This window comes from Octopus bimaculoides, chromosome 22 (assembly GCF_046866305.1).
Source record: "Octopus bimaculoides isolate indiv1 chromosome 22, ASM4686630v1, whole genome shotgun sequence".
Taxonomy (NCBI): Eukaryota; Metazoa; Mollusca; class Cephalopoda; order Octopoda; family Octopodidae; genus Octopus; species Octopus bimaculoides.
Window position 1 is genome coordinate 10,203,299 of NC_142949.1, and position 13,309 is coordinate 10,216,607.

At 35.8% G+C, this 13,309-nt stretch overlaps 1 protein-coding gene across 19 annotated transcripts in view; it reads right to left on the reverse strand.

The window, feature by feature from the left end:
- The window catches only part of LOC106881733 (E3 ubiquitin-protein ligase UBR4-like), a 218,908-nt gene that overhangs the window by 110,655 nt on the left and 94,944 nt on the right, over window positions 1–13,309 (reverse strand). For all 19 annotated transcript variants that reach the window (XM_089339693.1, XM_089339687.1, XM_089339685.1 and 16 more), the window contains 3 exons: window positions 4,700–4,789; window positions 4,444–4,536; window positions 1,683–1,742 (listed from right to left, as the gene is read on the reverse strand). In XM_089339693.1, the coding sequence (XP_089195819.1) occupies window positions 1,683–1,742; window positions 4,444–4,536; window positions 4,700–4,789 (243 nt within the window). The remainder of the gene's footprint in view (window positions 1–1,682; window positions 1,743–4,443; window positions 4,537–4,699; window positions 4,790–13,309) is intronic.

Here is a 13,309-nt window from a genome sequence, read left to right on the forward strand (position 1 = left end):
AATTTACAAAAAACAACACAGGTGAGGGAAAAACAAGCAGGTGTATTAGTTTGACACTCAGGAAGAATAGAAAAGTCCTTAATGTTTCGATTCTATGCTCTTCGGCAGAAAGGAAAAAAAAATTGAGAGAGAATGAAAAAAGAAATGTGTAGGGATTAACGATTCAACATGATATATGTGTGTGTGTGTGTGTATTGGGTTGGCAATAAAGTACTTTTGGTATTTTAGTGCTAAATAAAAGACTTTTTTTCTCATACAAAGAATGAACTTTAATCAATTATATATTTTCCATTTTGTCCGATGACCTTTTGCCATTTTTCTGGCAACTTTCGGATTCTGCGCTCATTTCTAGTCTTCATCAGCCAAAAACTGAAGCAAGTGCAATTTCAAGTCATCATCATTATTGAAAATTTTACCATTCAAAAGGTTTTGCAAACTTTGAAATAAATGGTAATGTGATGATGTAAGGTCAGGGCTATATGGTTGATTTGACATCGCTTCCCAACCAAGCTCCAATAGTTTTTCACGAGTTAGTAAAGTCATATGTGATCTAGTGTTGTCATGGTGGAACACGATTCCTTTACGATTTGCTAATTCTGGTCGCTTATATTTGATTGCTTCCTCCAGTTTCATTAGTTGTGATCTGAATTGATTGTTTGGTTCCTTGGAAGCAGCTCAAAATACACAACACTTTTGTAATCCTACCAAATTGACAACATGACAGTTTTTTGATGCAATTCAGCTTTAGATGTGGTTTGTCCTGGTTCATTACACTTGGATGATGATCGTCTTCGATTGATGTTATTGTAGACAATCCATTTTTCATCACCAGTGTTACGTTTGAGATGAATATCGCAAATATCGATTCGCAGTCATAAGTGAATCCCTTTCAATTTATGTGGAACCCAAATATCAAGCTTCTTAACAAGTCCAAGACATTTTAAGTGGTTTTCAATTAATGTGTGCAATACATTTAACCTCTCTGCAATCTCTCGCACAGTTATACGACAATCAGATTCAATTATGGCTTTGATTTGGTCATCATCGACTCCAGTAGGTCGACCACAACATTGGTCATCTTTGAGTAAAAAAAATCTCCAGAACAGAAACATGTGCATTCTGTTAAGCAATCAACAACATAAACTTCAAATATCTTTTACTACACTCTCTGAGTGGTTGGCGTTAGGAAGGGCATCCAGCTGTAGAAACTCTGCCAAATCAGACTGGAGCCTGGTGTTGCCATCCGGTTTCACCAGTCCTCAGTCAAATCGTCCAACCCATGCTAGCATGGAAAGCGGACGTTAAACGATGATGATGATGATGATGATGATGAGCCTCAGCAGCTTTCTTGCCTTTACGGAAATAAGAAAGCAAAATGTGGCGAAAATGTTTTTTGCACTCCATGTTAAAACTGACACTGAACTAACAGCTGTAAACAAAATTACGTGCAATTTGCTTCTAAAGTAAGCTAAAAGTAATGGCTATCAAATGGAAAAAATCATAACATTGACAAAAGTCATTAAAAAAAAGAATTGTAACTATTTGCATAAAATGAAATTAATTTCTTGCCAACCCTATATATATATATATATATATATATATATATATATATGTATATATATATATATATAATTGTTGGGAAAATGGAATGGTTAGATGAAAATTTTTTTAATATTTCAAACCTTGACAAAATCTGCTGTTACAATTGCTAAGTCAGTCTGGGAGCCTGGTAACCACACAGCCTATAAAATATAATAAAACAAAAGACAAATCATCAACAATTCCTTAATATAATTAAAAGTTTATAACATTGGGTTAGCTATAAGAGAAAGGGAGAAAGGGAGAGTAAAAGAGAAAGAGAGAGTGAAAGAGAGAATGAAAGAGAAAGAGAGAATGAAAGAAAAAGAGAGTGAAAGAGAAAGAGAGTGAAAGAGAAAGAAAGAGAAAGAGAGTGAAAGAGAGTGAAAGAGAAAGAGAGAGAAAGAGAGTGGTGACAGCGTTCGTTTTGTGCTTTTAAATGTTTCAGAGAGAAAGAAAGAGAGAGAGAAAAAAATGAGACAGAAAGAAAGAGAGAGAGAGAGTGGTGACTGCGTTCGTTTTGTGATTTCAAATGTTTATCACATCGCAAGAGAAGTAGATACATAGATATATATACACATTGTTAAATCAAAATGCGGAGAGGAGAGGGACACAAAGGAAGAGAAAGAGAAAGTGAGAGCGACAGTAGATACATAAATCCAAAGAAAAGTTCGTTCATAGATACATACACACAGCAAATATTGGATGTCAATTTCACTTTTCATTACCACACAAGGATAAAATTAACTCACAAATGGCTGAGTACTCCACAGACATGCATAATATTGACGCAGTTCTCAGGGAGATTCAGCCTCACATAGAATGTGACAAGGCTGGTCCCTTTGAATTACAGTTACAACTGGAGACATATATATATATATATATATATATATATATATATATATATATATAAATGTATTTGCGTGTGTGTATAGTTTAGGTTAGTTAAAGCATGTTTGCAATAATAAGTGTCGCATGGTGGAAATAAACGCAATTACCAAACTTTCATTCATAAATCCATTTATTATTTCATTCTTTTGTATTTCAATTTGTACATTAAGGTTCTTTGAATATGTATGATGCATTTTAAGGTTAAATAGTAATTCCGTTTCTGTAACTAAGATATTTTGGTTGGATTATATAGCCATTGCTATTACATTACTTTCTATATTCTGTAACTGTCACAATATACTTTTCTAGGCCCAAATTTCTTGTGGGGAGGGGGCCAGTTGATTAGATCGACCCCAGTACACAACTGATAATTTATTGACCCCGAAAGGACGAAAAGCAAAGTCAATCTTGGCAGAATTTGAACTCAGAACATAAAGGCAGACGGTCATAATATACAAACAGTACACTGTTTACAGATGCTTACATTTTTTACTTCGTTTTTGGATTTGGTTTGCAAGATTCTTTATGTGAGTTCGTGTGTTGAAGCATATTCTGTTGTGTCTGGAGAGTCATTCTCTTTTGGTGCCTTATAATTTAACACACTCACCGGTAAAATTTCCACTTATTTCTTTTTTATTTTTCTAAAATTTTCATTGTCTCTTGCAACCTTTTCAATCCTAGTCAAAACTATTGAAAAGGTTGCAAGATGCAACGAAAATTTTAGAAAAGTAAAAAGAAATACGTGGAAATTTTACCGGTGAGTGTGTTAAATCATCAGGCAATAAAAGAAAATGATTTTCCCCAGACACAACAGAATACATTTTTTTTTGCTTTCCATGAATTTTTCATGGGTTCAGCTAGTTAATCGTTAATTGCTGAAGAAGTATTTATCAATCAATAATTTTACTAATAAGATGAATGGCTGATTCAGCCATGCAGACCTATGTTTGGTGTTGGATTTAGCTGTGCCTACCTCCACCAGCAAGCAGAGATGCTTCACTGTTGCCCTCTATATGCTATATATCTGTTCTAATATTATTTCAACTTATTTCCTGATTCTTGTAAATTTGTTTACATTTCCCCTTTAGGACAAATCTCAGTGAATGCACAAATGATGTCTGGCAAGCATCAGTAAATAACTGGTATGCTGACATCCATAAACAAAGGCTTGAGCTCTTGTTAGACTCATCACTCCAGTGGAATAGCTTTGAGTGAGGAGACACAATAAAGTCAAAAGACTGCAGTATCTTAAAGTACCCTTGCACCTGTGAAGCAGTGAATCACATGTATTGTGAAGCAGTGAATCACATGTATTATGAACACACATTGTCTAAAAGGAGGTGTTCTCTAATGATGAAAAACAATAGCCATAAGATATTCATGTCTAAATCTGCCAGGACTTATTAAGAATTGAAATGTTATTGTTTGGATTCTTGCTGATCTGCATGCTCCCAATAAATTGCTCTTTCTCTCATATATGTATAACATACTAAACCATTAAGTATTATGTAAAATTATCATAACCCTTTAGTGTTTAAACCAGCCACATCTGGCCCAAATACTCTATATGTTTTATATTCAAACCAGCCATTTCTAGCCTCTCATACCTAACCTACATTGACAGTGTAAAAATAAACAATCACATCACTGAAACGTCAAAGTTATAAGATAATGCATGATTAATGCAAAACAATTTGTGTGAAAAAGCATTGCATTTAATAAAGTAATCTGAACAGTATAGGGTTAAAACAGCGAGCTGGCAGAATCGTTAGCACGCCAGGCGAAATATCACTAAACATTTCACCCAGCGCTACATTCTGAGTTCAAATTCCACTGAGGTTGACTTTGCCTTTCATTCTTTCAGGGTCAACAAAATAAGTACCAGGTATGCACTGGGATCGATGTAACTGATTATTTCCTTCTCTCAAAATTTCAGGCCTTGTGCCTATAGCAGAAAAGATTATGTGAAATTACCTTGATGATAAAATTTCCTGAAGCAAGTGATGGGTGCAAAACCAAATGATCAGCAACAGAGCCATTGCTGGTGAATGTAAGAACATGGCAATCCTATAGACAAAGAGAAGAAATGGAATTCAACAACAAATATAAAGAGAAACAAAAAATAAAAGTAAGAAGTATTTGAAAAAGAGAAAATTTAAATACAGGGCACTGAAAGTAAACTTAGAATATTAAAAAAAAAAAAAAAAAAGAAAAAAAAAGAAACACCTACTTTTACTCCACACACAGCAAGGAAATCTTCATTGCAGGGATTGCCAGTAATGGAGAGAACGGTAAATGGAATTGGAGCAGATGCTAATCTCTAAAGAAAGAAAGAAAAAAAAAATATGATTCATTTGTGTGGTAAAGAAATTATTTCTGAAGTTGTATATATTTAAATAAAGTTTGTTTTTTTTTTAAATGCCATTTTAATGTGTTATGGAAAAAAATCTCAAGTAAAATTTTAATATTTGTCTTCCTAATTAATACACAATCTTCACTTCTTTTACTAAATTAACAACAGTTGAGAGATCTGAAAACTATATTAACAGCCAATTCATGGTCTGTTGATATGTATACAAAAATTACAAATTAATAAATATCACATGAACAGTGATTTAATTTAATAAAAAATGCCGAAAGACTGCAATGTCCCAACTCATGTCTTTCACTTATTTTTTCATTATACAAACTTTTTTTTTTTGTATGTTGGAATAGAAAACAAAAGAATAAGAATAAGAATAATAAAAACAAAAAAAAACAGCTCTTAACCATCAAGGTTCAAATCTAATGTGTAAAACAGAAATTATTCTGTTTTACTATCATAACAGTTGCCGCCGATCAAAGTTTAGCATGTAGAGGTTGGTTACTATTTGCACAACAGCATAAGAAAAGCAAATACATCTATATAATTATGCAAGCATGGTCTATTTGTTTTGTTTTTTTTTATATATAGATAGATAGATAGATAGATAGATAGATAGATAGATAGATAGATATAGATATTAGATTAAGTAAAATATCAAAACAGAGTCTCATAGATGTATCACTATATTGAACGCAATTACAAATTTATAAACACTGTAGAAAAAAAAGCTACTTCACACAAATAAATTTTAAATACCACAAAAAAGACATATCTTTAATATTAGCAAATCACAGAATATAATAAAAGAACTTAATAAAGATTATCAAGACGAAATGAAATAAAAAGAGGAAATTTAAGATTTAAAAAAAAAAAAAAAAAAAGAATTAAAAATTTTTTTTTTAAATGAAACTTAAAGCATATTCATATTGAAATCTATGAAGCACATGATTGAGATGAGCAGATTGTAGGCTGCAAACACCTCCAGTGGAATTATAACATGCACTCAACAAATGGCAACTGAGATGCCATTCCAGAAAAACTTGGCATTAGTGATAATGCAGAAAGCATGACTGCTACAATCGACAAACGTCAACACAAATCTGTAATGAACAGAGCACAATTGGCAATACAAAATAGCTAGCAATGACCAGAAGTCGCTTAACCCAATAGACAATAAAATAAAATACTAAAAGGTTTGGGGAGGGGGTGTAAATCTAGATTTTGAACCACTTTAAAAATGTAATTAAAAAATTTTTTTTTTATCAGACTTATAAAAATATGGTTTAAATCATTAGCCTAATTTAAGATATTGCTTAATCAATGAGTCTGATTTCTTTTGTTTTGTATTTTACAGGAATGGTTAAGGAAAAAAAAAGAAGTTTTTAATTTCTGACTATGTGTGTAATTCTTCTTGAGCTCAGCAGTTCACAAAATGACAAGTACTAGCCCCCCCCCCCCATACTACCCCCCATACATACACAGATACACAAAATCTGTAAAGATTTTTGTTCTCTGCCTCCATAATAATAATAAGCTTCATCATCATCACTGTTTTTTAACATCCACTTTTCCATGCTTGCATGGGTCAGATGGAATTAAGGCAGATTTTCTATAGCTTGATGCTCTTCCTTTCACTAACCCTCACCTGTTTTCAAACAAGTTCATATTTCCTCATTGCTAGACAAGTTTTTCACAGAAGTCGAGAAACAAACATAGCTTGTATGATGATGATGATGATGATGATGTACATGTCCACCCATCACATAATGTCGAGGTAAGAGCAAACACAAAAGATCTTTGTTTTCTTCCAACCACAAATTTCCATTTGAAAATTTTCAGAAAATATACTTTTGATACAGTTTTGCATGCTAATGACGAGCATCACATTCATTATCTTGGAGAATTTATAATAAAGAAGATAGAAGCATTTAAAATTGTGTTTTAAGCCAAAATGAATGCGATATTCGTCATCAGCATGCAAAACTACATCTGTGTAGAAAATATTTAGAAATAATCCATTGAGAATTGCAAAAAAAAATCTTCAGTTGGTTGGAAGAAAACGAAAAAGATCCAACATAAACACACATATACAACAGGTTTCCTTGAGTTTTCATCTATCAAATTAGCTTCCATGGCCTTGGTCGGCCCAAAGCCATAACAGAAGACACTTGTCCAAGGTGATGCGCAGTGGAACCGAACCCAAAACCACATTTAAGAAGCTTGCTTCAGAACAACATGGTTTTTAGTTCGGTACCATTGTGGAGGAACTTAGGCAAGGTCTTCTACTATAATCCGAGGACAACCAAAGCCTTGTGAAAGGATCTCGTACATGGAAATCGAAAGAAGTCCATCATTATATATATATATATATATATATATATATATATATATATATATATATATATATATATGCGCATGTGTGTGTTCATATTTATGTTCATGTCTCCTTACCTGGCCATCATGCCAAATAATTGCTTCACCACAGTAGTGGTTTCTATTCGGAATAGAAACCCACATGCACTTTTCAAATTGGTAAAACAACAATTTCTTTAATCAAAGACCTGTAATTCATAATAAACCAAACTTTCACAGATTCACATCAGAGTTACTACTAGCTAATCACTGCAAGCCAAACTGAACCAATACACTGGTTCTCCTCTCGCACACACCATGCCTATTTCTCTCACTTCCAACCAACCAAACTCTGGTTAAATAACCACTTCACTATTCCTACCTAGAAATGCAGTCCTCTGGAACTCCATGCTCAGGTCTTCACAGAGAAGCTCAAACCAAATGTTAATAGTGTCAACATCAGTCTATGAGGACCATCAAAGATGGCAAGTGTAGAGATACTGCAACTCCTCCAACATGATTAGAGGTGGGGAGGGCAAAACTAAAAAACTTGAACAGTAAGTAGGGTCTTTAATCTTCTCTGTAGAAATGAGAACATTCTGCTACAATCTATTAATCCTTTAACCCTTCAGCATTCAGATTACTGTCAAACGTAATGCTTATTTATTCACATTGTTTCCAATTAATCGTGTATTATTTCCTAGTTATTATTTCGATGGTGTGACTGTTTATTTTTAGAATGAAATTGCATAGTAGGAGTGAGAGACTGCATCTGACCAGAATGAACATGAAGCTGGTTGGATATTTGGGCTGGACACGGCCAGTTTATATGTTAAAGGGTTAACATTGAGAAACTAAACAACTATTTTCATTGCTTAGACTAAAAAGGCGGAAAAGTAGCAGTTTAATTAGTTTATAGGTGACAATTTCCAAATGAATAATTAAACCAATAATTGTAAATTTATTGACTACTTTTTTATGTATTAATAAAAGAATTGAAATTTATTTCCTTTATTCTTCAATTTATAACAACAAGAGGAGTAGGGGTGGGGAATGCACAATTTCAATTCAAATCTGATTTTACTTTATAGGTAATTTAATCTACCCTTTATTTCATGTGACAGCAGATATGAGCGACTTAAGCAAATATTTATATTATTTCTAATATTTAGAGAGAAAACACTGCATATCTCATCATTTAGAACAGAAATTTAAAAAGCCAATGATGAAAAAAATAAATATCCAGAACATCACTCACATAAAATATCTTTAAAAGCAAAAATTTAATTCATAATCTATCCAAATAGAAGTATACCAGAGATGAACTTGCCAGGCAAATATTTTGATCCGAGACCATGTGTTAAACAATTACTGCATGGGAGACACATATTTGAAATTCAAAAACACAGACACTTAGCTTCGCTTAAACCTTTATTAGTTGATGTTAATATTTTCAGTGCACCAACTGCAACCTGGTCACTGACACAGATCCACTGCAGTAGGACTATGTCAGTGACCAGGTCCAAAACGGTATAATGAACAGTTCCATACCTAATAATAAAATGTTTATGTGAAGTTAAAAGTCTTTGTGTATTTTTGAATGACTAACAAGTGTCTTCCATGCTGTAAGTGAAGTGGAATAGTCAAGACTCAATTAGAAAACCTAATTAGAAAATAATTAGTTAAAACATTGCAACAGTGAAGAAGTGCTCCTTTGTTGATAGCAAACAAACGATATCCAAGTGCATTGAAAAACAAACTTATGAGAAATGAGAAGAAACGCTTAAAGACTGCAGCTGCTTCTAACGAGATATGTAAATAATTGTAATATTGTCATTGAGGCAAAGACATATATAAATAATCTGTCAGATGTGATGACCTTCACATTACTTTTTATGAGCAAGAGCTTGACCGGTCAAAAGCAAATATAAACAGACAAAAAGAAAAGCTGGAAGTCAACACACACACACACACAGAGTCCCTCTCTAGTTCTCTTTCTCTGTCTCTTGTGTGTGTGTGTGTGTGTGTGTGTGTGTGTGTGTGTGTGTGTGTGTGTGTGTAATATTATTTGCATCATGTACAGAAGAGATCTGGCTGTGTAGTAAGAAGCTTGGTTACCAACCACATGGTTCTGGGTTCAGTCCTACTGCATGACACTTTGGGCAAGTGTCTTCTACTATAGCCTCAGGCCAACCAAAGCCTTGTGAGTGAATTACGTAGAGAGAAACTGAAAGAAGCCTTGTGTGCATGTGTGTGTTTGTCCCCCCCCCCCCACCATTGCTTGACAACTGATGTTGGTGTGTTTATGTCCCTATAACTTAGCAGTTTGGCAAAAGAGACCCATAGGATAAGTACTAGGCTAACAAAGAATAAGTCCTGAAGTCAATTTCTTCAACTAAAAAAGCCTTTAAGGCGGTGTTCCATCATAGCTGCAGTCAAATGATTGAAACGTGTAACAGAATAAAAGAATTAATACGTCTAGACCAGTTCAAATGCAAAATATGCTAGTCACAGTAGTGTATGTTGAAGGACAAAAACATCTCTCTCTAATGATGACAGTGTGTTCAACACACCAGACTTATTGGCACAGAGGGTCCTGGGACACTGGTGTTCCAACATGTGTCACATCAGCTAGAAGTAACCTAGGCCTTTGAGTCTAGCCAAGCAGCTAGCCTTTGTTTATGCTTCCTACAACCAAAATGTTTGCTGATCAGTGCTTATCCGTTAACTGATATAGAATCATTAGTTGCACTTTGTAAAGCGAGAACATAATCATCATCATCATTTAACATCCATTTTCCATACTGGAATGGGTTGGACGGTTTGACTGAAAACTGGTAAGCTGCACCAGGTTCCAATCTGATTTGGAATGGTTTCTGTAGCTAGATGCCCTTCCTAACACCAACCACTCCAAGAGTGTAGTGGGTGCTTTTGCATGGCAATGGCACAAGTACCAGTTACGTAACACTAGCATCAGCCACAACTACAAACCTCACTTGGCTTGACGGGTCTTTTCAAGCACGGTATTTTGCCAAAGATCTCGGTCACTTGTCACTGGCCCCGTCATTCAGGCAGATTCAAACGCAAAATATGCTAGTATACACATAGGGAGACCTACATATACATATATGCTTTATGAGTGTGTATGTATATATACACATAAACATATACAAAAAACATTTTCCATTATATAAACACGTTTTGTAAACACATTTTACAAGTGTGTTACATATTTAATATTTGTACAGCATTTATATAAAAATACACATTACACACACACACACACCATTCATTCCTTAAGTTTTACTTTTTTCATTCTACTTGCCTTCTAAAACTGGTGGACAATTTTGTCGAGGAGTAATGTGAATAACCTTTGCTGTGTGTGTAGCTTAGCACCTCCTCATGCAAAGCACAAAATGTAAACACACACACACACACACACACATAATTGGGCTTCCCTACAGTTTCAGTCTTACCTAAGAAATATGGTCACCATAATAGAAAAACAAGGTATGTGTGTAGAAAATAGCTATTTCTGATTCTCTTTACTCTTTTATTTGTTTTAGTCATTTGACTGTAGCCATGCTGGAGCATTGCCTTTAGTCAAGCAAATCGACCCCAGGACTTATTCTTTGTAAGTCTAGTACTTATTCTATCGATCTCTTTTGCCAAACCGCTAAGTTACGGGGACGTAAACACACCAGCATCGGTTGTCAAGCGATGTTTGGGGGACAAACAGACACACAAACATATACACACACATACACATATATATACATATATACGACGGGCTTCTTTCAGTTTCCATCTATCAAATCCACTCACAAGGCTTTGGTCGGCTCGAGGCTATAGTAGAAGACACTTGCCCAAGGTGCCACGCAGTGGGACTGAACCTGGAACCATGTGATTCGTAAGCAAGCTAGTTACCACACAGCCACTCCTACGGCTATTCTGTATCATTTTAAATTCACTTCCTTCCCAAAACAGCTGAAATCAAGTTGTCTTTCACTTAGGTATCAACACCTTGATCTGTTACCTTGGCATAAGGTTCTTTCTAGAATACAAGTAGAAGGCCTGAAATTTTGATTTGGGGGTGGGTGGGTTAATAGTCGATTACATCAACCCCACTACCTGACAGGTACTTATTTTATTGACCCTGAAAGGATGAAAAGCAAAACCAAACTCAGCGGGATGTGAACTCAGGATCTTAAAGCCAGAAGAAATGCTGCTCAACATTCTGTCTGCTGTCCTAACGATTAGGCCAACTTGCCATCGTTATCTTGGCATTAAAATGGGAGGAAGTTCAGCATACAATATGGATTAATAAATCCGGAACATGTAAGGAAATTACAGAGGTAAGGGCATTGATTAAATGGAGAAAGGGGATTAGCAAACTGAAGGTGTGTAATTTACTTTGTACATGTAACATCTGAAATGTTTTTCTGTTATTCTTTTCCTTGTTTCAGTCATTTGACTGTGGCCATGCTGGAGCACCGCCTTTAGTCAAGCTAATCGACCCCAGGACTTATTATTTGTAAGCCTAGTACTTATTCTATTGATCTCTTTTGCCAAACTGCTAAACTACGGGGACATAAACACACCAGCATTGGTTGTCAAGCCATGTTGGGAGGACAAATACAGACACACACACACATATATATATACACACACACACAACGGGCTTCTTTCAGTTTCCGTCTACCAAATCCACTCAGAAGGTTTTGGTCGGCCCGAGGCTATAGTAGAAGACACTTACCCAAGGTGCCATACAGTGGGACTGAACCCGGAACCGTGTGGTTGGTAAGCAAGCTACTTACCACACAGCCACTCCTGTGCCTATGTTCGTTAATTATTTATTCTCAACTTTCATCATTATCATTTTTTAATGTTCACTTTCCCAGGTTTGTACGGGAATGAAGGTTACTTCTACAGTTAGATGTCCCTCCTGTTTCCAAGCAAGATAATATTCCCCCATGGCCTGACATGTTTTTGCAGACTATTAGACATGTATGACAATGACACTCCTTTACAACTACCATGTGATGTCAGAACAAGGAAATCCACTCACACATATATGACAGGTTGTTTCCACTGAAGAGGCTGCATTTGACTCAAGAGTTATAGTAGAAGACACCTGCCTAAAGTGCCACATGGTGGGACTGAATCCAGAACCATGTGGTTCAGTGATAAATTTCTAAACCACACACTCACATCTGTGCCTCCTATATATCATACTAGCAGAGGCACCCGGCGTTGCTCGGGAATGAAATTTTTGCTTATATACTTGAAGAAAAAAAGGCAAAATATGCTGTATAGAAATTTGAGGACATTCTGTAGATGGACTCTCAGATGTATGATGGCTGGGCGCCTCTCATGAATGGGGAAAATTGAAGATGTGCCAAAAAGCCTCATTGGTACTTGGAAACTTTTACGAAAATTAAAATGGGGATCGTTGCCAGTGCCCATGGACTGGCTCGTGTGCGGGTGGCACATAAAAGACACCATTTCGAGCGTGGCCGTTGCCAGTGCCCATGGACTGGCTCTTGTGCGGGTGGCACATAAAAGACACCATTTCGAGCGTGGCCGTTGCCAGTACCGCCTGACTGGCCTTCGTGCGGGTGACACGTAAAAGCACCCACTACACTCTCTGAGTGGTTGGCGTTAGGAAGGGCATCCAGCTGTAGAAACTCTGCCAAATTAGATTGGAGCCTGGTGTTGCCATCCGGTTTCACCAGTCCTCAGTCAAATCGTCCAACCCATGCTAGCATGGAAAGCGGACGTTAAACGATGATGATGATGATGATGATTAAATGAAAAAAATGATTTACGTGAATATCCTCAGAAGAGTAATTGAAATAAATGGCGATTGTGGAACCCCCCCCCCCACGCACGCATACACACGTGTGTCTTTGTAAATATGTTTGTATACATTTATGCATGTGTGTGTTTGTAAGAGACAGAGTGTGAGTGAGAGAGAGAGGTTTGTTGTCATGTATACGTACATGCATAAATATACATACATCTTTGGATGTATGCATATGACAACACAGCCCTTGACTCACTCACACTCTGTCTCTTACAAACACGCACGCGCGCGCATACACACGTGTGTCTTTGTAAATA